General features: G+C 48.4%; 2 protein-coding genes across 4 annotated transcripts in view; both read right to left on the reverse strand.

Moving 5' to 3' along the window:
- Positions 1–9,344, reverse strand: part of CD151 (CD151 molecule (Raph blood group)) — a 37,312-nt gene extending 27,968 nt beyond the window's left edge. The window contains exon 1 of one of the 3 annotated variants that reach the window (XM_061999704.1): positions 9,245–9,344. The gene's annotated coding sequence lies outside the window, so the exon portion shown is untranslated. Of the gene's footprint in view, positions 1–3,055; positions 3,088–9,234 lie in introns of those variants that run through there. The other 2 variants (XM_061999705.1, XM_061999706.1) reach the window with 2 other exon arrangements.
- Positions 9,345–13,707: 4,363 nt separating this feature from the next.
- The window catches only part of CRACR2B (calcium release activated channel regulator 2B), a 50,135-nt gene continuing 40,085 nt past the window's right edge, over positions 13,708–23,757 (reverse strand). The window contains exons 13-19 of the mRNA XM_061999700.1: positions 21,973–22,246; positions 21,667–21,808; positions 21,384–21,465; positions 18,898–19,012; positions 16,923–17,030; positions 16,315–16,391; positions 13,708–15,323 (exon numbers count right to left, since the gene is read on the reverse strand). Coding sequence (XP_061855684.1) covers positions 15,239–15,323; positions 16,315–16,391; positions 16,923–17,030; positions 18,898–19,012; positions 21,384–21,465; positions 21,667–21,808; positions 21,973–22,246 — 883 coding nt within the window. The 3' untranslated portion in view covers positions 13,708–15,238. The remainder of the gene's footprint in view (positions 15,324–16,314; positions 16,392–16,922; positions 17,031–18,897; positions 19,013–21,383; positions 21,466–21,666; positions 21,809–21,972; positions 22,247–23,757) is intronic.

Below are 23,757 nucleotides of genomic sequence, written 5' to 3' on the forward strand. Positions count from 1 at the left end.
TCATTGCAGAACACAAAACTGTGAAACACAAAGTTTTCAAGCTGCTGGTTAATACTGCTCTGCCTGTGCCTAAGACACCTGACTAAAGACAGCACAAAGCAAGAAGCTCACAAAAAGCTGGCACCAGCTTTAGCTTTTGTACAAAATCTGTTCGGCTTTGAGTAGGCTGCTCCTGTCTACACATTCTGCGGACTAAACAAGCAAAACAAAAGTCTCTGGAGTCAGCCCACAGATCTCTCCCAGGCATCCCGCCTCAATTTCAGCTCCACAAAGATTGTATTTTAAAAGCAGCCCAAGGGATCTGACAGTGGAAACTAAGTTTAATGGTCTTATCTCTTCAGCCACGTTGCTGATTAGCTCAGGACTGGTGCCAGCCATGCCAGAGAAAACTCGTCAGCACATCAACGTGGTCCCAGGAATAGGGCAACGTGCTCCACAGTACACTGAAGGAAAAGGGAACACCATGCAGCCACAGGATAGGGTAAGAGCAGCCTTCACTTCACCATGGCAGCTTAGAGAGATACCTGTCACACCTTCAGGAGCCTCTCTTCCTACCCAGGACAGCCACCTCACACAGGAACACTCTCATACCTGGAATTATCCACATTGCTCACAGTGGTGCCAAGAATGGCCAAGAATTCTCATCTGACCATTGGTCCTTCTATATGCCACACGACCACATCTCTAAGAGTGTTTTAGAGTGATCACTGAATGCTTGGAGGAGTTATATTCCTCTCCAGAGCTAAAAACATTTTACTAGAGCCAGATCAAATATCAAGCACAGTCAAGGGCAAATTAAATGACATTTCATTTCCCTGAGCTGTAAAGCCCAAGTCCATAGGAGCTGTTTCTCCCCTGTTGCTATAGGAACAACGCTGCAAACAATGCTCAATGCATGCTTCTTAAAGCTGCCTTTAAAAGGGCCAGAAAAGGACCATTCTTCCAGTAAAACTAAACAACCTCCAGTCAAAAATAAAACGTTCCTCCCCGTTCCGCCTCGCCCTTGTGTAGTGGGGTTTTAGTGACCTCACCAAAACCATTAATGCAGCTGTTTTCAGACCAGCCTGAAAACTTGACAGGGAGGCACCAGCACACGACTAAATAACTGGGAGGCCAGAGCTGTCCTCAGAGCAATTATTTGCTGGCCCTTCGCCAGGGCTGGGGGTAGGGCAAAAGATAAAAAAAGAAGTCCCTGGCCCCAGAGCCACACGAAGAAGCTCTCAAGAACTCTGCCAGCCCCGAGCCATGTCTCCAGCCCTGCAGGCAGGGCCCCTATATCGCTTCCAAGAAATGCACAGACAAAGGGCAGCTCTCCATGACGGGTACAGAGCTATAACCTGCGCAGGAACACAAGCAGCTCTGTCTCACCATTTCACCCACTCCACTTAGAGCTGGCAGAAATAAGTACCTGGAAAACGGTGTCTCTAACAGACACCAAAACAAAACAAAGCCATGAAACCCTGCAGAGGTTTTTCTCAGGTTACCCCAGCAAACTATGAACAAGCTGCATTAAAGGAAAGTGTAAAACGAGTTTGAGACTTAACCTTCCTTGAGCCCTCCTTCCCCATCTTGGAGGTGAATTTTCAAGTCAAGAGGGAGTATATCAGCTCATCTGATCTCCTGGTATTTTAAAAGTTAAAATTATAAAGGCTAAAAGTAGTCTGTTCTACAACTCTTGGGACACCCTGGATCAACCCTCAAACACCAAGAAGACTCATAAAAACTTCACAAGATGGGAGAAACCACATATTTTGTTCCCTTGGGAGCCTCTTCAAGCATTACTGGCACATACTTCACATCCAGACTACTTTTGTGAGCTCAGCAGAAAGCAGCAGAGCATTTTCCTCTGTGCATAAGACACAGGAACATGGCAAAGATTCAGCCTCGGGCAAACTCATTACTGTCTCTCAATGTGTCCCGTGCCATTAGTAAACAGGAGGGGAAAAGCAGTCCACAAAATGGTTCACTTGTAGGTGAAGATACTCAGTGAGTCTTCAAGCATTAAAATCAAAACGCATCCAGAGAAAATCCAGGAACAATGCAGCCAGAAGTTTCTGAAGAAACTGAGTAACTACCTTCACTTTGACCAGGTTTTTGTCATTACTAAATGCCCACTGTGGAAATGAAATCCCTCTAGGATATGGAGAGATAGAGAACTCAGGAAACAAAAGCAACTTCTTGTTTCTGAAGAATTTAGATAAGACTCTAAAATTCATGCTGAAAGTAACCAGGGCAATTCTGGCACAGAAAATAATCTTCATACTCCTGACCTCAGAGAAAAGGATGTGATTTCAGCACTGACAGCTCTGGTGTCACAACCACCTTCCTGCCACTCACTGCAGCAGTCCATATCCATACAGTAGCAGTATCTGACCTGATAACCACTACCCTCTGTACAGACACAGGCAAATAAAAAAGGCTACTTAGTCAGAGGGATACAGGTAGAGGGGACCTGGGCTGGCCAGATGTGGTTATCAATGTCAAAAATTGAGAGAAGACTGCTCACCTGTAGCAGTCACACCCTTCGTACACAGGGAAACCAGCTTGTAAATATACTGTCAAGAATGACACTGATAAGGCTACCATACTCCATGCTCTCTAAGCTGGCTTCTCTCACTCGTTTTTTTTCTTTTCTTAAAAACTTGCTAAAATTCCTGAAGAAGTAGCAAACAATAAACCCCCTTTTTCTACAAGGTGGGTTTTCTTCCACATGGAGATAGATGCAGTCAAAGTAAAGCTCCTGAGAGTAGAGTTTTTCCTCTGCAATTGTATCTGCTTTTTCCTCCTCCCAGGCTTCTTGCAGCACACCTGTGAGTCAGGATCTATGGGCAAACAGCCCGGTGAAGGCAGCAAGCAGGATTTTTGACTGGTGTAAGCACAGTGGTTTAAATATCCTTTGTCCCCGTCTCAGGACACATTGCACACACCCGAGGTAAGCCCTGGGGAGCACGCAATGGACAGAGCAGGCTTTTGTTAGGCTCTCCAGAGCCCATCTCCAAGGCTGAGCACAGCCTCATTCCCCAAGTACAACACAGGAGCTCAGTGAGATACTTACATTCTTTTCCTCAGTAGGACACTTGAAATCTTCCCCTGCTCAGGAGGAGGCAAAACACATCAAACAGGGCCTAAAAGGCACAAAAAACATAGTCTGACAGCTTCTCCTCCCCAAACACAGAATTAGGTCCTCCCCATAACAGGAAATTTCTTTCTCTAAAAGCCCTCTGAGCAGACAAGGTAAACTGGAGACCACATCAAATCTTGTCTCACCTCTGGCAGACCTCTCACCTAAGCCAAAACTTCCAACAAGGACGGAACAGGGCTACTCCATATCGAAAGGGAGGACCTGCAACTAATTACAACTTCCAGCTCACCAGCAGCTCAACTCCTCAACAAGCTGCACTTTCATAGATGACTGGACTCATCTCTCCTATGCTACAACAGCCAAAGCCACAAGCACAAAGTCCAACACTTTCCAGTACATGCATTCCCTGCACAGTCCTGAGTCCCCATGTTGCTCCAAAGCTGGCTGCTCCAAGGCAGTGCTTGTCATGCACACGTCTGTGTGCCCAGCTTCCACATTGGCCATACACCGCTGCGACTGCACACACAGCTCCCCGTCACCCTCCCTAGGAGCTATGCCTGCAGCTCACACTGGCCATGGAGAAAAATAACAAATCACCCCTGTTTCCAGGGCAATGTCGGGGGAGATATGGGATATGAATTCCTCCTTTCTGGATTCCACCAAAGCTAGGAAGAAATGCTGACATTCACAAGCCATGACTCACATCTGTTTGTCTTGCACTCCTGAAGTCCCACTCACGGGCTGGTATGCAGGAATGCCAACACGGCTGGCATCTGCCAGCTGGCTCTGTCAGCATATAAGTTTGACCAAAACTGTCCTTCCCCCTCATTTTCTTCATTGTTACACTGTGGTGGTTACTGAAGATCAGAGCACTCACAGAAAACACAACCACACTGGTATTGCAGCTGTTGTTCTGGTGGGTAGCTGGTCAGCAAGGCTCAAAACACGATCCACTTCATACAAAACAGAAGCCTCTCCTCCAGAAACGACTACCTCAAACCACTGGTCCCAGTTCTAACTGATCTCATTAGTGAAGGAGCCAAAGAATCCATTGCTTGTACTCTAGCTGTGCTGGTAAGTACGAGTACATTCGTACTGAAAGTGCTGCCAAGGACACCTTCATTAACCTCCAGACAGCATAATACCTGAGTGTCCCTCCTCTCCCACCAGATCAGTATCCTGCTCCCACTAGCAGCTACTCATGCTTGCATCCTCCTACAGAGGAGCCAGCTACTCTTTCAGGCCCATGTTGAGCTTATTCCTCTCCTGCCTGAAGCACACTTCCAAGCTGTGTGACAACTGCTGCAGCTCAGATCAGAGCCATAGGCACCTGGTCAGCCAGAGGAACTTGGTTAGAAACATAGACCCAAAAGTGGCTCAGACCCCAAACACATCTCTTACTCTGCCATCAATAGCAGGAATGCCAAGTAGGCATTATCTGTGTGGTTCTTCTCCCACCTCCTTGTCCCCAGGGTGAGGTATCAGCCATGCTTTCACCTTACCCATTTGTACAGCATAGCCTAATCTTTCACTCACAGCATTTCCAGAAGGTGTTTGTCCCTCTTGTCCCTGTCAACCTGTCCCTCTCCTGTGGCAGCAAAGACATCTGGGAAACATGCTGCAGATTTCAGCTCAACCTCATAGCTTCTTATGAACATACCCCTCTCACTTTGCAGCTACATGGACAAACTTCAACAAAGCACAGACACTGGGAGCCTCTCACAACTCTTTCCACTGCCCCAGCTTCCCAGTGCTCTGTTTAAAAACAGCTCCTCGCTGTTATTTTCTTCCCTGTAAAAGAGAACCTGGGCTGGAAAAGTGAACTTTGCTCCTTCTTCATTCAGACCTCATACCAGCAACAGATAAGAAACAATGGTTAATGCCAAACACTTTATGTCACTTATGTCTGGCTTATTTGTTCCTACAAAGTCTCATTAATGCTGCCAGGAACAATCCCTGGGTCTGAGCAACATCCCCTCTCACACTTCCCACACATCTCATTTCCACCTCTCACTGTGACACATCCCACATCCTTCACCCTCCCTCACTTGGAGGCACTCACCTCTGACACACCCGCTCAGTGAGCAGAAGAGTGACCACAGCAGCCTACATGGGTGCAGGCAACACACATCATGCCACTCACTGCACAACAAAAATTGGATTTGGTTGGCTGTTTCACCAAATGAGTTTCAAGAGCTGCCAGGGACCCTCCTTTAACTCCGTACAATATAATTCCTGATGTCTTTCCCTATCCTATGAAACCAGTATCCCACCTCCAATAGCATTCAGCACTGCTGGCATCAAAACAATGCATGAAATACACACAAATATACATCTATCAATTATTCCATGAAGACCTCAGTTGGCATGTCACAGCAGCTATTCAGGCTTGGAGCTGGCTGTATGTTCAGGTCCATGTTGAACTTATTCCACTCCTGCCTGAAATGTACCCCCGAGATGTACAGCAACTGTGCCAGCTTAGACCAGAGAGCCACAGCCACCGGGTCAGCCAGAGGAAAGAAACATAGACCCAAACATGGCCCAGACCCCAGACACGCCTCTTCCTCTGCCATCAATACCAGGCGTGCAAAGTAGTCCTTAACCTCCTGCTTATTCTGCTCTATTCCTGTGCGGCAGCCGGGCGGCAGGACCAGCGAACTTGCCTGCCTTTGCTCCCCAGATGCCAGGCTGCTGAGATCACAGAGCACAGCGCTTGGCAGGTGGGACAGGGCACAGCACGGGCAGAGGGGTGCCCAGCAGCAGTGCTGCTATCGCAGTGCTGATCCAGGCCAAGAGGGCCTGGCAGGGAATGGTTTTGTGCCGCAGGAAAGGACGGCATAAGATGCTCTCTGCAGAATGGACAAAACGCTTCATCTCCATCCTGCAGCTCTGCTGTTCCTCATGTCTCGCTCCACACCCTGGCTGCAGGCAGGTGGTGGCAGGGAAAAGCATGTTTCTCACAGGTCAGATAGATGGTCTCTATCCTTGAGGAAAGCTCTGCCAAAACACCCATGCAACTAAAGAATGGGGAAATGGAGCAGTTTTACAAATAGTGACACTGTTCATTTTATTTTGGCTTTGCTGCAGAAAAAGGAAAATCATGTTCAGGGTTTGAAAGGTAGGATGAGCAAGCGAGACGGAAGGAGATCTGTTCTTCGCCTTCAAGATCTTGAAGGCTTTTGAATAACCAGGGAGACAACAGTTTCTGTTCTTCACAGCCAGGAAAGCTAAGGAGATGTGTAATTTCCAGGATTCACCCCCGCCTTAGCCTTTCAGCTCTTGGTGCACAGGCTCAAAGAGAGTTGGAGATGACTCAGTGTCAAGCCCAGGAGCATGAAGATGACAGGAGAGCATCTCCTAAGGAGGTTTCAAGAGCAAGACTGACATGGCCACTGGATAGAGCAGTAATAGACTAGGATATGAAAAAGCAAAGCTCTCTTCTTGTTTTTCAGTCAGTCCATCTTATCTTTCTAAGCTTCTGCCTTAAACAGAAGGCACAAAATACCCCAGGGGGACGGCACAAGTGAAAAATCACTTGGAAACATCAGACAGGATAGTCTGCCACATACAGGTGTACATGGTGATAGATGCTATAAACACAAATACATGTAAATACATATTTTCCTCCTGTGCGTAACAAGTAGCCCAAAGCACTCCTTGGAGCAGAAGCCAAACTCTGTATAAGCAATGAGTGAATTTACCTGTGGGATGACTCAGCCAGAGGGGACACAGCTCACCAGTGTATTGAGTTGGCCCGTTCAGGGCTGTCTCACGAGCAAGGGAGCTGTTGCCTATCTGTGTAGGTGCTGTAGGAACGGAGAGAGTCATGCTACAATTTTTATTAGCTAGGAAGAATATAATATGCCTGCTGGAAACTTCCTAATGGGGGTAGATAGCACTCCATTAGCCACTCCCACCTAGCATTTTTGCTTGACAAGGGAATAAAAACAGCTTTCTTCCACTCCCTTGCTGAAGAATCACATTGGTGGACACAAGCTTTTGGAGTCTGCACTGAAAATACACTTCACAGAGACAAGGTTTTGTCCATGTGTACCTTACTGTACTTGAAAAGAAGCCTCAAGAGTCCTGTCCACTTCCAAACTGGCATAAACTTCCCTTCTGTACAAGGGCTATGAGAAGCTAAATCACTGGAGAAGTGTTTTACTGGAGAAACCTGCTTATTCAGAAGATGGCTTTTGTATTAGGAGGAGGGGACAGCCTCAGCCTCAACTGGGCTGTCCCAAGTTCTCTTTACTCAGTGCTTTGCTCTCTGCACTACAAATAAACCTTTCTTGAACACACCTGCCTTGTCTCTCTTGACAGTAGAAAGAAAACTTGATGGTTAAGCTCCCACAAAATATACTGTAGACTTCAGAGAAAAATGAGATGTCACACGTGGGACATTATCTTAAGCACGTAGAAAAGGCTTATTGTTTAGTGAAGCCCACAGACAGCAGAAACTGGCAGGACATTTCCGGGCAACTGGGGAGCCACTCTCCTGCACTGCGCAAAGACTCCACCAAGAAAGCAAGCCATTATCTTAAAAAAGACAGAGGCTAATCAATATATGCAACAGCTGGAAATAAAGCATGCTTTTGCAGAAATACAGCATATAGATGGAAAGACATCACCAGGAAACTACAGAGCAAGGATGTTGTCTCACGACAGTTACAGGAAGAGCTCAAAAGCTGCCAACTCCTGCAGTTCACAACCCAAATTTTAACAAGGACGTCTGACTCCAAGTGCTGGCTTTTAAGAACAGCTGTAGCAAACCAGAGCCCAGACCCACCTACACAAACCAGCGCTATGCCTTTCACAGAGACTTGTCACCAGGTGTCTCAGGTAAAGCCAAAGCAATGCTGCCCCAAACACTGGCCAGCTTCCAATGATTTGCAGATCAGGACCTGCCTGTTCTTGGCACACAAACTCTTCCAGAGAATCCAAATACATTAAAACTTTTGCATTAGCTTTTCTAGTTTCTGTTGAGCTCAGCAATAGCCCAGATAAGACAGATACTCTGCTCTCTCCACTACAGGCACTCATCTTTGGTAGCATTGAGAGTTGTGCAGGAGGACTGGGATTGACTGATGACATGCCAAGGGACTTTTCAGCCTCAATAATGCCATAAAGTACATAGGCCCTCACACCAAAAGCTCTGCAAAGAACCTAGGCAACAGCTTCACAGATGAAAAAGGAAATGCATTTTGGCAAAAGAGACTTGTTTCAAAACTGTTTTGGCAAAATGGCTACGACTGGGCATCACCTCTGATGGGTGATGCCATTTTATTAACCCTCATTCTAGCAGACACCACGTGAACTCTCAGAGCAAGGTGAGAAGCACTGAGGAGGAAAAAGGAAGAGAAGAAGTATAATTTAAAGGATGCTATGGAAGAGCCTGAAATAAAGATAGGCCACTGCTAAAATTCAACGGGATACTGCAACAGGTTGATTACAAAAGCACTGGGGAACGGTCAAGGTATTCTGAGTTTAGAGCAGCTTACGTTCTTCTTGAGATGACACAGAGTAAAGGCTACTGGGAAGGGTTCCTCAGGGCAAGTAAACTCATGGTGCAACAATAACCATGATCGTTATGGCGTTGCATCGCCATCAGCTTCCAAAAAGTGAAAGGACCAGAACGTCGCCTGGATTTTGTGGTAAACGCAGTCTCAGTCTTGCTCTCCCCTCCTCCGCGGGCTCTACAAGCCCAACATAAAGGCCAAGTTTTACTTGTACAACAGGGAGACTTAACTGAACAAAAGGCATATAAACATCGTTTTATAATATTGCGGCGACGTTCAAAAGACCCTTCGCAACCCATGGCCTGAGCGCAGCTTCTGATACCCCCGCAACAGGTTAAGACGCTTCTTTAAAACAAGAACCCAAGAAAAATGCCTCCCTGCTGAAGTTGTGCAGGGGCAGCGGGCACTGCTGGGGAGCAGCTCTGGGCAGGGCAGGGCAAAGCTGCCGCCGAGCTGGCCGGCGGCAGCAGGTACGGAAGGGCCACCGCAGGGCGGGCGAGGGGCGCGCAACCCCCTGCCGCGGCGGATGAGCCCCGGCCAGCCGCCCGCCCCAGGCCGGGCCGCCTGCCGCTCCCACAGCCCCTTCCCCCGCCCCTCCTCCTTCGCCCCCGGGCGGCCGCCATTTCAGAGCACCTCGCCTCACCCCTCTGCAGCCGCCGCTCCGCTCCGCGCCGCCTCACGCCCCGACCTGCCGCGCTCTGAGGAAAGGACGGGACCGAGGGCGGGCGGTGCGGCTCGGCCCAGCCCCGACCCCGCCTCTCCCCAACCCAGCCCTCCCTGGCCTGGCCCGGCCCGGCCTCGCCTCTTGCGCTGCTTCTCGTTTCCTGCCAAACAAACCGCGGCGAACAGCGGCGCGTTGCGAGGTTGGGGGCGCGGCCGTGGCCGGTGCGGAGCCACGTGCCGTGCCGTGCCGTGCCGTGCCCAGCCCGGCTCTGAGCCGCCGGGCCCCATGCCGGCGTTTCCATTGCTGCAGACAGCACGTTACAGAAAACTTGAGCTGGACCTTCTTTCTTTTTTCTTAAGGCATCAGACCCGCTTGTTAAAAGAGTTTTCCGTGAAACAGCCTGTAAATCAAGATCAAGCCCTGACTGGCATCTTGCCTCATCCTTCCATTACGTCATTTCAACTTCTGCCCAAATACCTCTGCACTCAGCATACAGGGGCTGGTCTCCGGAGAAAGACCCTGGCCCATTCTTCTTGCACTTGAGTGGCCTCCAGCGGGTTTTTAGGGGTGAGTGGAAAGAGAAGGGCAGGAAGATCAGAGAGGGCAGGAAGGAAGGAAGAAAGGAAAAGGCTGGTTCAGGACTGACTGGGCATTTGCCTCAACTGTGACAACCCCTCCTGCCCGTGTTCCTGACAAGTAAACTAGCTCCTCTTTCCTAAGCCTGTGGGGATCCTGCCTAAGCTGTACCTTGGAGCCCTACAGAGCAGAGTGGTTAAGCAGAGCCTTAGGTGACCCACTCACATTGACACAGTGAGAAGTTTCTTGCAGGGACCATGTAGCAAAGCCAGGAGGCAATAAGATACCAGGTCTCGCCTCTCCTTGGTGGAGCCCAAGGTTGCGAGTCACACTGGACCACTGCCTTCTTGCTGTGTGCAGAGATTTCACCTACTAACAGGAAAGAACAAAACCTCCCACCTGGCAGATTTGGATCAGCAGATAGGCATGGCCATTACAGCCATCCTGTGCTTGGAAAAACCTGCAGGTAAAGGTGAGATGTACCACAGGATTCCTCACCTCCTAGTCCTCAGCTTATTACTGGAGTAAAATATATTTACTGGAGATATGTGTTTACTTTGAACTCAAACATTTTACCTAGCTGTGGCTCCTGGGGACTACTCCTCTTGGAGCAGCACACAGCTATGCTTGTGTTTGCAGGATCAGGGCCCGATTACAGCACACAGCTTGATGTGCATCGAGAGCATGGCCTTGCAGTCCTGAGGACTCTGGAACAGATTAGTATAGCTGCGCCAAATGAAATTTCTGTGTGCCTCAGAAACAGACAGATAAGGAATGAGCCAAAATGATGGTGGCTCAAAGAACTAACAAAACTGTGAACCACAGGACTGCAGATTTATTGGTGCTGAGCAGATTTCCAAATTGAGCAGTTAAAGTGGTATATATGAGCTATGAGGGATGTTCATCCTTGGAGCTTAAGTACTTCGTCAAAATATATATAATGGACTAAGTAATTAACAAGTACAAAGAGCATGAAAAGGCACTAATGGAAGAGGTGATGGGACAGAAAATAATGTACGAGAGACCACATGATCCCCACAGCAGGACCCGATGAAATGTGTGTAAATGGAAATTGTCTCTTACAGTTCAGGTTGCTGAAACAAAAGTGGTAGAAAACAACATGACAGACTGCAGTTCCTGCATTTGTCCTGTGGGAAAGCTTTAAACTGAACATTGTGGCTTAATGCTCTCTCACCAGCCCTGGTTTGGCTTTTCAAAGAGATGCTGTCAGGCTAATCCCATTATGCTTAACAAAGTGAAAGAGGCAAGTGAAATACCAGGCAGAGTGAGGTCCCTTTGCCCTAATGCACAGCTTTGTAGGGCCATAGCTGCTGATCAGAGCAGCTGTTATTTTCACCTTTGTCCCTAGATCTGATTGTGTACACAGATGCACTGTTGCATATGCCAGGATGAAGTTTCTGATGCCATAACACCAGTACCTTCTTGTGATACGATTCCAAATGCCTAAAAGAAAGTCACCTGTCCACTACAAGACTGCAGCCAACTTGGTGCGGGAATAGGCCCCCAGGCCGAGCCTATCTTGTGTCCTCCCTCAACTCATTCCATTCTTTGCTTTTGATCTACACTGCAGATCCCAGCAATCTCTTGCAACCAGCTTGAGAGTTGGGCAGAGAGGAACCTCATGAGGTTCAACAAGCACAAATGCATCTGCATCTGTCCTGCACAAATGTCCCGCATCTGAGGAGGAACAACCCCCTGCACCAATACAGGCTGGGGGTCGAACTGCTGAAGAGCAGCTCTGCAGAGAGAGACCTGGGAGTCCTGATTGATAATAAACTGAACATGAGCCAGCAATGTGCCCTCGTGGCCAAGAAGGCCAATGGCATCCTGGGATGCATCAAGAAAAGTGTGTCCAGCAGGTCAAGGGAGGTTCTTCTCCCCCTCTACTCTGCCCTGGTGAAGCCTCATCTGGAGTCCTGTGTCCAGTTCTGGGCTCCTCAGCTCAAGAGGGACAGAGAACTTCTGGAGAGAAGCGCAGGGCCACTGGGGACTGGGGCTGTTTAGTCTGGAGAAGAGGAGACTGAGGGGGGATCTTATTAATATTTACAAATATCTAAAGGGTGGGTGTCAGGAGGTTGGGACATCCCTTTTTTCTGTTGTAGCTAGCAACAGGACAAGGAGTAATGGGATGAAGCTGGAACACAAAAAGTTCCACTTAAACATAAGAAAAACCTATTTCACTGTTCAGGTGAGGGAGCCCTGGCACAGGCTGCCCAGAGGGGCTGTGGAGTCTCCTTCCTTGGAGGTCTTCAAGACCCACCTGGACACGTTCCTATGCGACTTGATCTAGGTGAACCTGCTTCTGCAGGGGGGTTGGACTAGATGATCTCTAAAGGTCCCTTCCAACTCCTACTATTCTGTGATTCTATGAAGGAGTAGCTGCTGCCAGGGCTTCCGTTAAGAGGCAGGAGTGGTTTGGACAAACACAGAGGGATGTAGCATAGCTGGGAATTTTGTGGAAAGTTTGGTCTAGTTTGGGTCTGGTATGAGATTTAAAAACTCACAACACACCCTTCTAGGCTGTAAGCGTCTGGGCCCTCCAACAGGATATTTAAATACCATGCTGAGTGACAACACATAGAGTCTGCTCAAACTGTGTGCCACTTCATCATGGTTGAAACAAAAGTCCACCCTGTTCCTGCTAAAAAAAGACGTTACAATGACCTACTCCTGCTACCAATTTATAGCAGAGGAAATGAGTAATAATTTCCTTGGACAGAACTGCAGAGAGATTAGTTCTGTAATGCTGGAACTATGCCAAGGCACAAGGATCAAAGCAACCAAATTACTAACTAGTGAAAAAGATGCATAGGATGTTATTAAAATAAACGTTCAGTTCTACAGATATAGGTACAAGGTGAGAACACACCCTCCCTCAAAGCACCATGCTGCCCCAGACATGGGAGAAGTATCTCCCCCGTTTTTCCTCCCTGCACTGTTTTCTCTCATCAGCTGGACTCTGGCTGCTTGAAAGAGGTATTAAAAAAAAAAAAAAAGCCTGGAGATGAATTGCTGCTGTGCTACCTCCAAGACACTGGTTCCTGATCAACTCTCTCCCTACTTACAAACCTCCCGTTTGTCCCAGCGTGAGGGAAAGGCATCTCAGCACTTCCGAGCAGCGAGAAGGGGCGATCACGATTGGTGACTGAAGAAGGGAGGCTGAATCTACTGCAGCACCCACCAAAAAATCTCTCAACACTACTATTTGTAAGACAGGGTTTCTTTATTGCCTGTACTCTGCTTGCACACTAAGAAAACATGCTTCAGGTTGTGTATTTAAAATCCCCACGTGGTAGATCTTGGCACTGCAGTATGATAGCGCCGCTAAAGGTAACAGAGACCGGTCCACAGTTCTGTCTCGGCTTTGTCTTTCATGTGCTCTGCACACAATGTGGGAAACACATGGTCAGACCACATTAGCCCACTGGCTACAGCTCTCTGCCTTCTGCAGCGGCTTCCCAAGTCCTGCTGCTGCAGGTAAGCAGATGTGAGCGTTACTGATGGGCCCCACCACAGATCTCCCGCTTTGGCTAGAAAGCCAGCAAGCCACCCCTGCATTCAGATCACAGGTGCTTTCTGAAAACAGACAAGATTTCCCATCCCAAACATAATTTCTTGCAAATATGAGGAGTTTCATGGCAGCACTGCATTAGACTCCTCACCAGCTGCCCTGGCTCCTTCTGAGTCTCTTCGTTCTGATTCCAGTCTCTAGAAGGCAGTACTCGGCTAAAAACTGGCATGAACCACAGCCCACCAGTAGCTTATTACCTTTAGCTATTCCTTTCAGTCAGGAATCCTGCTCTTCCAGAGAAAAACTTCCTCTTTCCTACCAGGAATGAAGGGCAGTGGGAGGAACCATGGAAATTCTTTGTAATGCTGATGGGCTGTAGGCATTCAGAGCACTTTTCCTGCATGGGACATTCCCAAAGAAATCTGTGCAATAAACAGATGTTCAGAGTAATCACCTTATCCCAAGAGAGGCAAGATAATGAATAACTACAGGCCTTGCCCGTGCTGCAAGGCTGAGGGGGCTGTGTCACAGCTGCAGGATCACATCTTGCACCTAAAATAGCAATCGCATATAGAAATGGGCTCAAAGAAGAACAGGAAGGGGGCACTACCAAAAAAGCTCATTTTGTCCCAGAGGGCTGCAAAAGCAAGCAAAGTACAAACAGAGCATCACACCCCAGAGAGCAGCAGGACCTTCTTCACACGTGGGAACCTTCCTTCACGCACGGGCACCACGGCAGCTATGCGAGAGGCACACTGTTGGGGCCAACTGCTCCCTCAGCCCGTGCTTCCCCTCGGCCTGCTCACCCCACTCCTTAGCGATAAGAAGGGCCCTTCTCAACAGGAATGATTTCAGGCCTGCCCTTTCTCAGGCCCTTTACTGGGAAACGGAGGTTATTGCATGATGTCATCATGCGAGAAAAAGCTTCAGTGGGTACGTGTGGCGCAGGCCTGTGCACCTGGCCCAGGGACAGAAAGCACCGCGGCCACGCTCACAGGTTGGGATCGCTCCACACTGTGCTGGCAGTTCTTCCAGAAAGGATAAGAGAACAGGAGGAAACAGGCAGCGTTCAGCCTCAAAACAGGCTGTATATGGCCTGCCAGCATGCACAGCAGAGCTCCTGCACCAGGTCATGAATCAGCAGCATGCGGCAGCACTGAGTCCCAGGGTGACTGCTCTGTGTCCAGTAAACAGCGGAGAGGAGAAGCAACGAGGTCCATTAGGGTAACACAAACTGAAGAAAGCCATGGGGATGACTCATTTTATCAGTTCATACTATATCCACATGTAAATACAGTACTGGCCAGTCAAACCAAATTTCACAGTAAATACAGGGCCTGATTGAGAACTCTGGGTTTCAGTTGGGCGCTGCTGTGACAGAAGCTCAAGGAGATGCTGCTCTGAGACAGAAGGGTCACTACCTTAGAGCCAGCCCAAATGGAAAACAATTTTTTTCTCTCTTACACTAAAATTCTATTAACACAGCACCCACTGTCTCCTCCACTTTCTGCTACCAGGCCACTTCTTTACCAGAAAGAAAATGAACAAGCCTTCATCCTTTTACAGAGAAGAGGCCTCTTCAGACAGAAGGCCCAGTTGGTGCTGGTGGCCAGACCAGTCCAGTTCCCCCAAAGCAGCAGTGGCCTTCAGAGACCAGGGCTGTGCATAGAGCTGGCAAATGGAACTTTGGAGGTCATATGCACCTTTTGGTCTGATCTAGTGCCTTGAAACTCCCCGATGAGGAAAAGCTGCAGCTTCCCCAAGTCTCTGCAGAGCTGAAACCATCAGATTTGGCTTGCTTGAAAGGAACCCCAGCTTCATGACACAGTGCCGGCACAAGCCTCTTGCTGACACACTGATGTGCCTTATGCACAGCACCCTTTCCTCCTGCTGACATCTTCCAGATGCAGGGCACACTCTCTCTGCCTGTCTTCTTGTGCTGTCAGCAATCTGTAACAAGCAGCACAGATCAAGAACACAACCCCAATTACTGAGATTGCCCCGCCAAGATGTTTGGCTCTGCCTTTTGCACACCATCAGCTGGAGAGATACAGGATTGTAAAAAATGACTGGCCCAAGGACTGGACTTCTCTGGAAGCTGGGCAAGATAAACCACACACAGAAAATGAGCATAATTTTCCAGGGAACAGGGAAAGAAACTGGACACATACAAGAGGGGACGGTGTGACTTAGAACACCACAACAGGGTATGAGTGGTCTGGGCCTTATCCCCAGGCTCCCACCTCAATGGCAGAATCCTGGGCTGTTTGCTTTATCTGTCTGGGCCATCTCAGGCAGCAGCATGGTAGTAAAGCACCCTGAAGGCACATACTAGAGCAGATATGATTTACCTAGCTAGCAAATAAATCAGCTGTTAATGAACGCCTGCATCCTGCTGTGAATCTAACAGAGATGATACAGCTGGAGGTGAAGGGATAAAAGAAAACAAAAGGATATGTTTCTTGCAAGATTTCAAAGACTTTTTTAAAAAACCCAAAAATCTTAGAGCAAGCTACTTTCAGCCTTAGAAAGTGTCTTACCTCCCTTTAAGAATCTTACCACCAAAATATCACATTCTGTATGATGTTTAATAAGATGAGGAAGAAAAAACCCTTAGAGATGCATGCAGGCTTCAAACTGAAAATGCCAACTTCAAATCTGGGACAGCAGACAAGGGGTTTTTGTGATTAAATATTCAAATTAAACTCCCATTCTTTCAACAGCCAGCTCTGCGTGCAATAACATCCAGTCTACAATTGGTGCTCTCCAGGACAGAAGACAAGGACCTGGAGCCAGGGGGAAGCACACATTGTTCCAGGTCTTTTTTTGGACACGGCAGAAAGTCAGTCTCCGATATCGCCCTCTTCATGCCTATTCCCTGGGAGAGCCCACACCAGTCACCTGCAGCTGGGGAAATATCCCAGGGTGAATGTTCACTGACCTGGCCATGTGTAGCATTGGTTCCACAATGTTGTAGCCAGTCAATGCACTGCACTCGTAGAAGACAGCCTTGTATTCCTGTCAGAGAGCACAGGAAGCACCCACGTTGGCTGACAGCTCTCCCCACTGATGTGCCCACAGCCCTGGGAGCTGGCCCACCCTGGGGCCGGGAGGGTGGCTGTTCCCAGCACAGACCCTGCTCCTTGGCCCAGGAAAGAGAGATGAGTTTCTGGCATTGAGGACCTGGCCAGAGTGTCCGAAAGGGAACGCTGAAGGAGTTATTTGGGAAGAGAAAACGCCTGCTCAGGGTACCTGGATTTCTTGGATTCCCTTGCAGAGCCCAGAAGACACCTCCAAAAGTCTGCCTCCCTCCACCCCAAGGCCAAGGTACCCTTAGGTGTGCACTGCATGCCTCAAGGGCTGTTGTCTGCCACATGCTGGCCACCACCTCATCCTCCCCATTATCACAGGCACCTCGGTACACTGAAGAAACAGCAGGCAGGAGAGAAGAGGGAAGGTACGATACTGGGAAATGGCTCCAAGAAGGGCTTCCTGCCAGCCAAGCTGCCCTGCTTGCAGTTGGAGAGGCCTTTGTAGGTGTTGTCACACCTTTGCCAGCCTTTCACCCTCTGCCTTGGGCACATTCCGGATCTCTCTCTGCACAGCATCCATTTTATTTCCAAGTAGAAAGACCACAGCTCCATCCTCGATACCTTCCTGTAAAAGAGAGAGAGTAAAGCACCCTAGAGACTCAGCTGAGGAAGAAAGGTATCTTGGAGCAGGTCCTGTTCCAGCTTATGCAAACACCACCTTCAGTGGCAGCAGGATCAGGTCCTTTAGCTCATTAAAGGGCCGCAGGTACTTGTGGAAGGAAGTTTAAGCGAAAGGAAAATATTTCAGATAGTTGGTATGTATGGCTGGGATGCTGAGAGAGGGGAGACAGGATATAACTTCCTGTCTGGGAAACTACAAGCCTTCAGAAAAACAGTTTGCCCTATAGGCTGTTGGGCATTTAAGTTCAGATAGAGTTTCTTATTCAGTTCTGTAATTTGTGTATAAGTGGGGCACCGTTTGTCTGATGTGCTGTCCTAAACCCAACCATCCCTTGCTGAAAATCTACTGGCCAAGCAAGGTAAGCAACTTGAAGCTCCTCTATAGGGTCTCTGTAGGAACTGTTATTGCTGAATGATTCCTGCAGCCCATGACCTTGGGTAAAACTCCCTCTAGTTCCACTGGCTCCCTGGAACATCACCAAAGTAAGGACTGCAGAATGGGGCTCGAAGTTCTTTCCCAACTTGACTGCCCTGGATGACTTGGTACCTGAAAAGCTTCAAAGCAAGATAAAGACTAAGATGGATGTCACCTAACAGGACAAGGGGTAATGGGATGAAGCTGGAACACAAGAAGTTCCATTTAAACATAAGAAAAAACTATTTTACTGTTTAGCTGAGGGAGCCCTGGCACAGGCTGCCCAGGGAGGGTGTGGAGTCTCCTTCCTTGGAGGTCTTCAAGACCTGTCTGGACACGTTCCTGTGCAACCTGATCTAGGTGAACCTGCTTCTGCAGGGGGGTTGGACCAGATGATCTCTAAAGGTCCCTTCCATTCTATGATTCTATGGGGAGAGGGAAAGAGGAAAGATTATTAAAAGGTACAGATTTTGGATGCTTTGATTTTGTGTGCTCAGTTTAACCTTCCTGAAAGGAGGCTGGTTTTCAGAGGCTGTTTACCTCTGAAAAGCTTAATCTTTGGTCCTTTAGAGTCCAAAGAAATAGCTAACTGTTTTGTTTGGATTATTTTTCCCAATGGGCCTGTGGAAGTTAATATTAGAAGACTATAATAACCTATGTTTATTTCACTTAAATCTTGGTTTTTGAGACTCAGCACAATCAAAACAAAACCACCCTTGACAATTTCCCTTGAGCTCTGAGTCATCTAAACACAACTTATTTAAATTATAGACAGGTATTTTTGTCTCCCCAAGCAGATACAAGCCACAGTTGAATGCTTTTCTTGAGAGTTTGGAAGTAAAAAGCAGGGGGGCAGATTGCAGTATTAATACACAGTCACCCAATTAAAAATAATAAATAACCCAACTGTTAAAGTTGAAGTAAATGAGGGAAAAAAGCTATTAGTAATATTTCCGTCTCAAAGCAGAGTCAGGATGTGACGGTGCAAAGCACTGTGCGTGCATGCTGCAGGGCTGAGCCTAAATGTGCCTGGGCCATCTCCCTGTCCTGGCTGGACACCAGGACATCTCCTCGCCTGAGCAAAAGTGCGGTGGCCGTGAGCTGCTTACAAACACACGCTGCTTACTGTTTTGGCAGGCCCCACCACTTCTGCCATAGAAACAACCTTCCTTCATTTAATGGGCTACCACTGGCTTTGGTGCCTTCAACAAGAAGCCTCTGGTCCCAAACTGACTACCACAGGCAGCACCCAGAACATCTGCTTTGATAATTTATCTTCCCAAGGTCAACAGGACCTCGTGGGGTGTCAGAGAAGGTCATTTCCAGAGTGTGGGAGCTGGTCTGGAGCAAGGCAGCAGCAGCCATAGGAGTGCAGGGGAGCCAAGGCCCCTCTCACCTGCACACTGCTCATCCAGTTCCGCACTGCCGTGAAGGAGCACTCGGCCGTAACGTCGTACATCACCAGAATCCCATCTGCCTTCTGGAAATACTGCTTGGTAATGCTCCGAAACCTGAGCCCAAATGAAACCAAAGGCACTGTCAGAACAACAGCTCTGTCATGACTAGAAACAGACAGAATTATCTGCCCTGCAGTGCAGGCTCTCTGCAGGGCCTGGCAGCCCCTGAACACGAGACATGTGCCTGGGGCTGGTGTGTACGGACTGCTGACAGGTGGGGCAGATCTTGGCACCTCTGAGGCAGCCCAGGCAGCTGTGGCTAAGCAGGAGTCTTGCCAAATCCACAGTGCTGAGAAACCAGGAAGGATGATCTTTGCAAGACTGGAGGAAAGAAACAATAGTCTGTTTGGGTGGGACAGGAAAAGGTAATTGCCTATAGAAAGGGAAATGGATGGAAAAACATGACCTTTCTCTAAAGTCTGGAAGAATCTGCAGCCTAAGCTGTACCACAGTATAAACCAGACGTGCATAATGTCTGCCTCAGTGCTGCCAAAACAGCAATTAAGATCTCAGCATCAATACAATCTGTTTCCAGTTTTCAATCTATAAAGCAATGCCATCATACATAAAATCATCAGTTAGACACAATTTGCAGGAGAAACTCCTGCCAGACATCTTCTTTGACCTGTGAGCTATACCACAGACTTGTGTTTTGGCAATAAATTCAAGCAACAAAAAAACCAAACCCCAAACCTTAAAATCTGTAAGCAGTTTGTGACAGGGCCATGGTATAACCACACTGATTGCAAACCGATGGAAGTAAAGGCAACACAAGTCCTGAGATCTCGCTGGAGAGCTGTGCATTTCAGCCCTGCACAGGATAACAAGCTCTCCTATTCTATTTAGAGTCAAGAAAGCCTGCAGCAAGTAGTGACCCTCCTGAACTCTTCAGACGATTGCCTGACGCCTGTTCTACCTCACTACAGGAAGGGCATGGCATTCTGGCAAGCTACCCAACTGAGAAAGCACGGGCTCTATCTTTGTCAGTCAAGGTGCACCTCTGAAACCACAGGCCACATGCCCTAGAAGAAACATCAGAGTGCACTGATCTTAAGGAAGTCACCAAGTGGCCAAAGGCTCTGTGTCTTCCATAGGATATTTGCAGTTGAATAGCTTATTATCCTATTCAGTGTCAGCACTGAGCCAAGTTCTCTCTTGCAGGTACATGTCTATGACCTGCTAATGCTGCAGAGGCCCACCCTAAAGTCCCCTTTGCAGAGGCAGTATCTTGAATTTGGCCGCTGATGCAATCAGGCCTCAGTAAAACATCACATTTCATGTCATAACTCCCCTTACTGCTCATCTTCAGCACTGAAATAACCACAGGAGTCCCCTCAAAAATCCTGATTTCTTCATCATGAAGCTTGATTTTGGAGGAAATAGTTTACATTTTAATAAGCACTCCTACTTAGTACATTGTCACCCAGTCTGCATGGTCTAGCTGGCTGAGAGAGACAGCATCATTACTCTGTTGGCACAGCTGAGGATTACAGCATTCCCATGACCTCCAGTGCCTCCTGAAGACCTGCCCTCATAACACATTTAGCCCAAAATATCCAGTACTTCTTTCAGGCTCTTGAGGTTAACAGGCTTTTAATAGCTTTTTGTCTTCAGCTTCAATATCCATCCAAAATACAATCTAATTTACAAGAAGGCAGTGGTGGGCCTTCATGTCTAGTAGCAGATAAAGGTCAAGCCAGTCCTCTATTACTCTTATCCTCACCAACAATGCTGGTAACATCTGGTGATGGCCCATGCTTTTGAAACTACACTGTCCCTCTACCAAGGATTATCAATCACCTCCATGAGGCTGTCAGCAGAAGAGATGGTGGAAGGGGCCAATAACCTCACTGACGGAGTCCAGCAGGGTAGTTCAAATCACCATCCCCACTGGTCAAGACAATGCAGCTGGCTTTGAATCAGATCTGGAAAGGTTCTCAGACTCCTTTCTACTCTCTGAATAGTAAAGTGGTGGTGAGCAGCTGGGGACAGCAATAGCACAACTGAATCTGAGATCAGAATGACTATCCAGAGCCTTCACAGCTATCCTAACCTGCAGACCTGTCCTGCAGCTTTTCCCAGGAGCAGGCTGATGCAGGAGAGCTTCGAGGGCTAGAGGAGCTTCAAACCACACAGTGATTTATGGACAAGCTACCTGAGGCCACAGACATACAGGTCAGACATATGGAAATCTACGTTTCCATCAGTCCTCGGAGTGATCTCCCTGAGCCCTGCTTCACAGCCACAGCTTCCTCTGAAACAGACCCTGCTGCTGGCGCAGTACTGGAATAGCTGCTGTGACCAATCTGGTCCTTCTGAAGCTAACAGTTTTCCCTGAGACAGAAACTATGTGTATGCACTTTCTATTTCCTCCTGTTTCCAACACTGAGCCAGGCAGTAGGACATCCTCAGCGAAAGTGCTTACCTTTCTTGTCCTGCTGTATCCCACAGCTGTAAAGCAACCTGAGTGTTATCCACCATCAGACTCTTCACCTGGTAATCAATACCTGTCAGGAGAGTAACAACAGCTTGCCATTGCAATGGCCAAGATCAACACTATTTGGTTCAAGGAAATTGTAAGACCAATTCGAAATCAGGAAAGGGACCATCTTTACATTTAGTTGTGCTAAAATATAGGCAAAAAGCACATGTCCAGGCTGACTTTCTCACTCTTCTTAGTCAGAGGAGTCAGGAACTCTGTCACTTACCGATGGTTGCATTGAGCTCAGCCAGGAACCTGTTGTAGCAGAAGCGGTGGATGAAGGAACTCTTCCCAACACCGGAGTTCCCCACAAACACCACTTTAAAGATGCGGTCTGGGGAACAGCTGGCTGGGTCCAGTGCCTGGAGCTGCAGTGGCAGAAAGGGATGCAGGTTTGAAGAGCCTAGCTGCAGACTGTGCTTACAACGCCTGCACTATAAACCTAGGGAGCTGGGTTAGATGGGAAGAGTCAGAAACCCTCAAGTGCTTGATAGCAGATATCTGAGGTAGAACTCCAAGTAATTAGACTCACCCTAGTTTCAGTGCCAACAGGCTGTTCTCTAGGAGGCAATGGAGCGTCATGAAATCCATCTGCAGTTTTTCTACCGTTAGCATTGCCCTTTAAAGTCATCTTCAACCACTCAGCATCTGCTGCCAATGCCAATCTCTCCTTGTCTCTGCTCTTCTCTCCTCCTGTCTTCAACCACATCCTGTTGCCTGGGAAGTATTTACAGTTCTTTCTGTTGGGTTCTTCCACTGCCACATCCCCCGGGAAGGTGAAGGGAAGGTCTGCAGGTGCCAGCTGTCTGTATTGAAGCCCGAAGGCAGTACAAATAGGGTGGGAGGGTAGGGGGTGAGGGGAAGAGGAGGAGGTTGCAAATTCCCAAAACAAGCAATGCAATCCAATTAGTGCATAGGCAGCGCTTGCAGGAACTCTACTTCATGCACACACTCCCCACAGTCCCTGACAGACAGCTCACCTGAGCCATGCTCTACTCATTTTAATAAAATTCCCACCTTCAGGATTGTTCATGGATCCTCTGCCTCCCACTTCTCCCAGTACTGAAAAATGAGGCAAAGCATACAAAGGTGGCAACAGGACAAACCCTTTTTTATAAAAAAACCAACAAACCAGCAATAACACCTCCCTCTACTGTTGCTACCAAATATAACACAAAAAATAGTAACAAAGGTTTTGAAGTTAGTGAAAAGAGATTTGACCACGGGGCAGGGGCTGGCTGATCACCCCTGGGAGATCACGCACAGTGTGAGGGCACATTAAAGCCCTCCGCTGAAGGCATACAGCCTTGCTCCAGGAAACCAGCTCATCACTTCCAGACACTGCTATGGCAGAGCCTGAGGGTCAGGCACCCCAAACCTGCCACAGCTGTGCAAACTGCAGTGAAGATGCTCAGGCCAGGGCCGCCTTGCCTGCTGCTGGCTCTGCTCTGGCCTGCATCCACATCTGGCCCAAGGTAAAGGAGACAACAGCTCTCCCCTCTCACTCTTTCAAGGACATCTCATGGGGGCTGCAAAATTCACCTGCTGCCATGCCTACACTATTTCCATTAAAGGGTCTTCACATTTCTCATTGTCCTCCCTGCATCTACCCCAAATGGCAGCCCAGAGCCAGGCCAGCTGCACCCTCTCCCCACTGGAAATAGACACATCCTCCCAGGCTCAGGCTCTGGACCACGGCCCACACGAGTCACAGCAATGAGGGGCTGAGACTCAAAAGCCTCTCCAGGGGAGAGAAAAGAGACAAACACAACATTTAATGAGCAGTGACTCTAGATCTCGTGGGGTTTATTCATGTTTCTCATGCAATGTGTTGTGACACAGCACTGGGACAGAGACAGGACCAACACATGCTCCCCCTCTTCTCACATCACCCTCACTGCCAGACTTCTCCACCTGTTAAGCCTTTCCGGTGGGTTTATGCCAGCAGCAGCTAGCAGGAGCTTTGCAAGAAATAGCTGTGGAAGATGGTGGGAGAACTTGGCTGTCTGATCCCATGGATAGCACATCTGCCAGCCATCCAGCCACAAAAGAACTCTGCCACTGACCTACCCAAGCAGTCTCCCAGCCTGGGCTCCAGAATCAGCCCTGCTCCACAGTTCACCTGGTTTTCCATCAGTACATGAGCCCAGAAGCCTGAAGCCCAGTTCTTAAATGCCACTATCAGAATTGCAAGTGTTAAGAGTGACAGAAGCCAGAAGAAACTCTGAGCCTAGATCTATGTCTCTGGTTGGCACCAGAAGAAACTGGGAAGCCGTGGAACCTTCTGCAGAAACCTGGTAGGAAACAGGGTTGGTTG

Source organism: Colius striatus, chromosome 7 (genome assembly GCF_028858725.1).
Source record: "Colius striatus isolate bColStr4 chromosome 7, bColStr4.1.hap1, whole genome shotgun sequence".
NCBI classification, from domain to species: domain Eukaryota; kingdom Metazoa; phylum Chordata; class Aves; order Coliiformes; family Coliidae; genus Colius; species Colius striatus.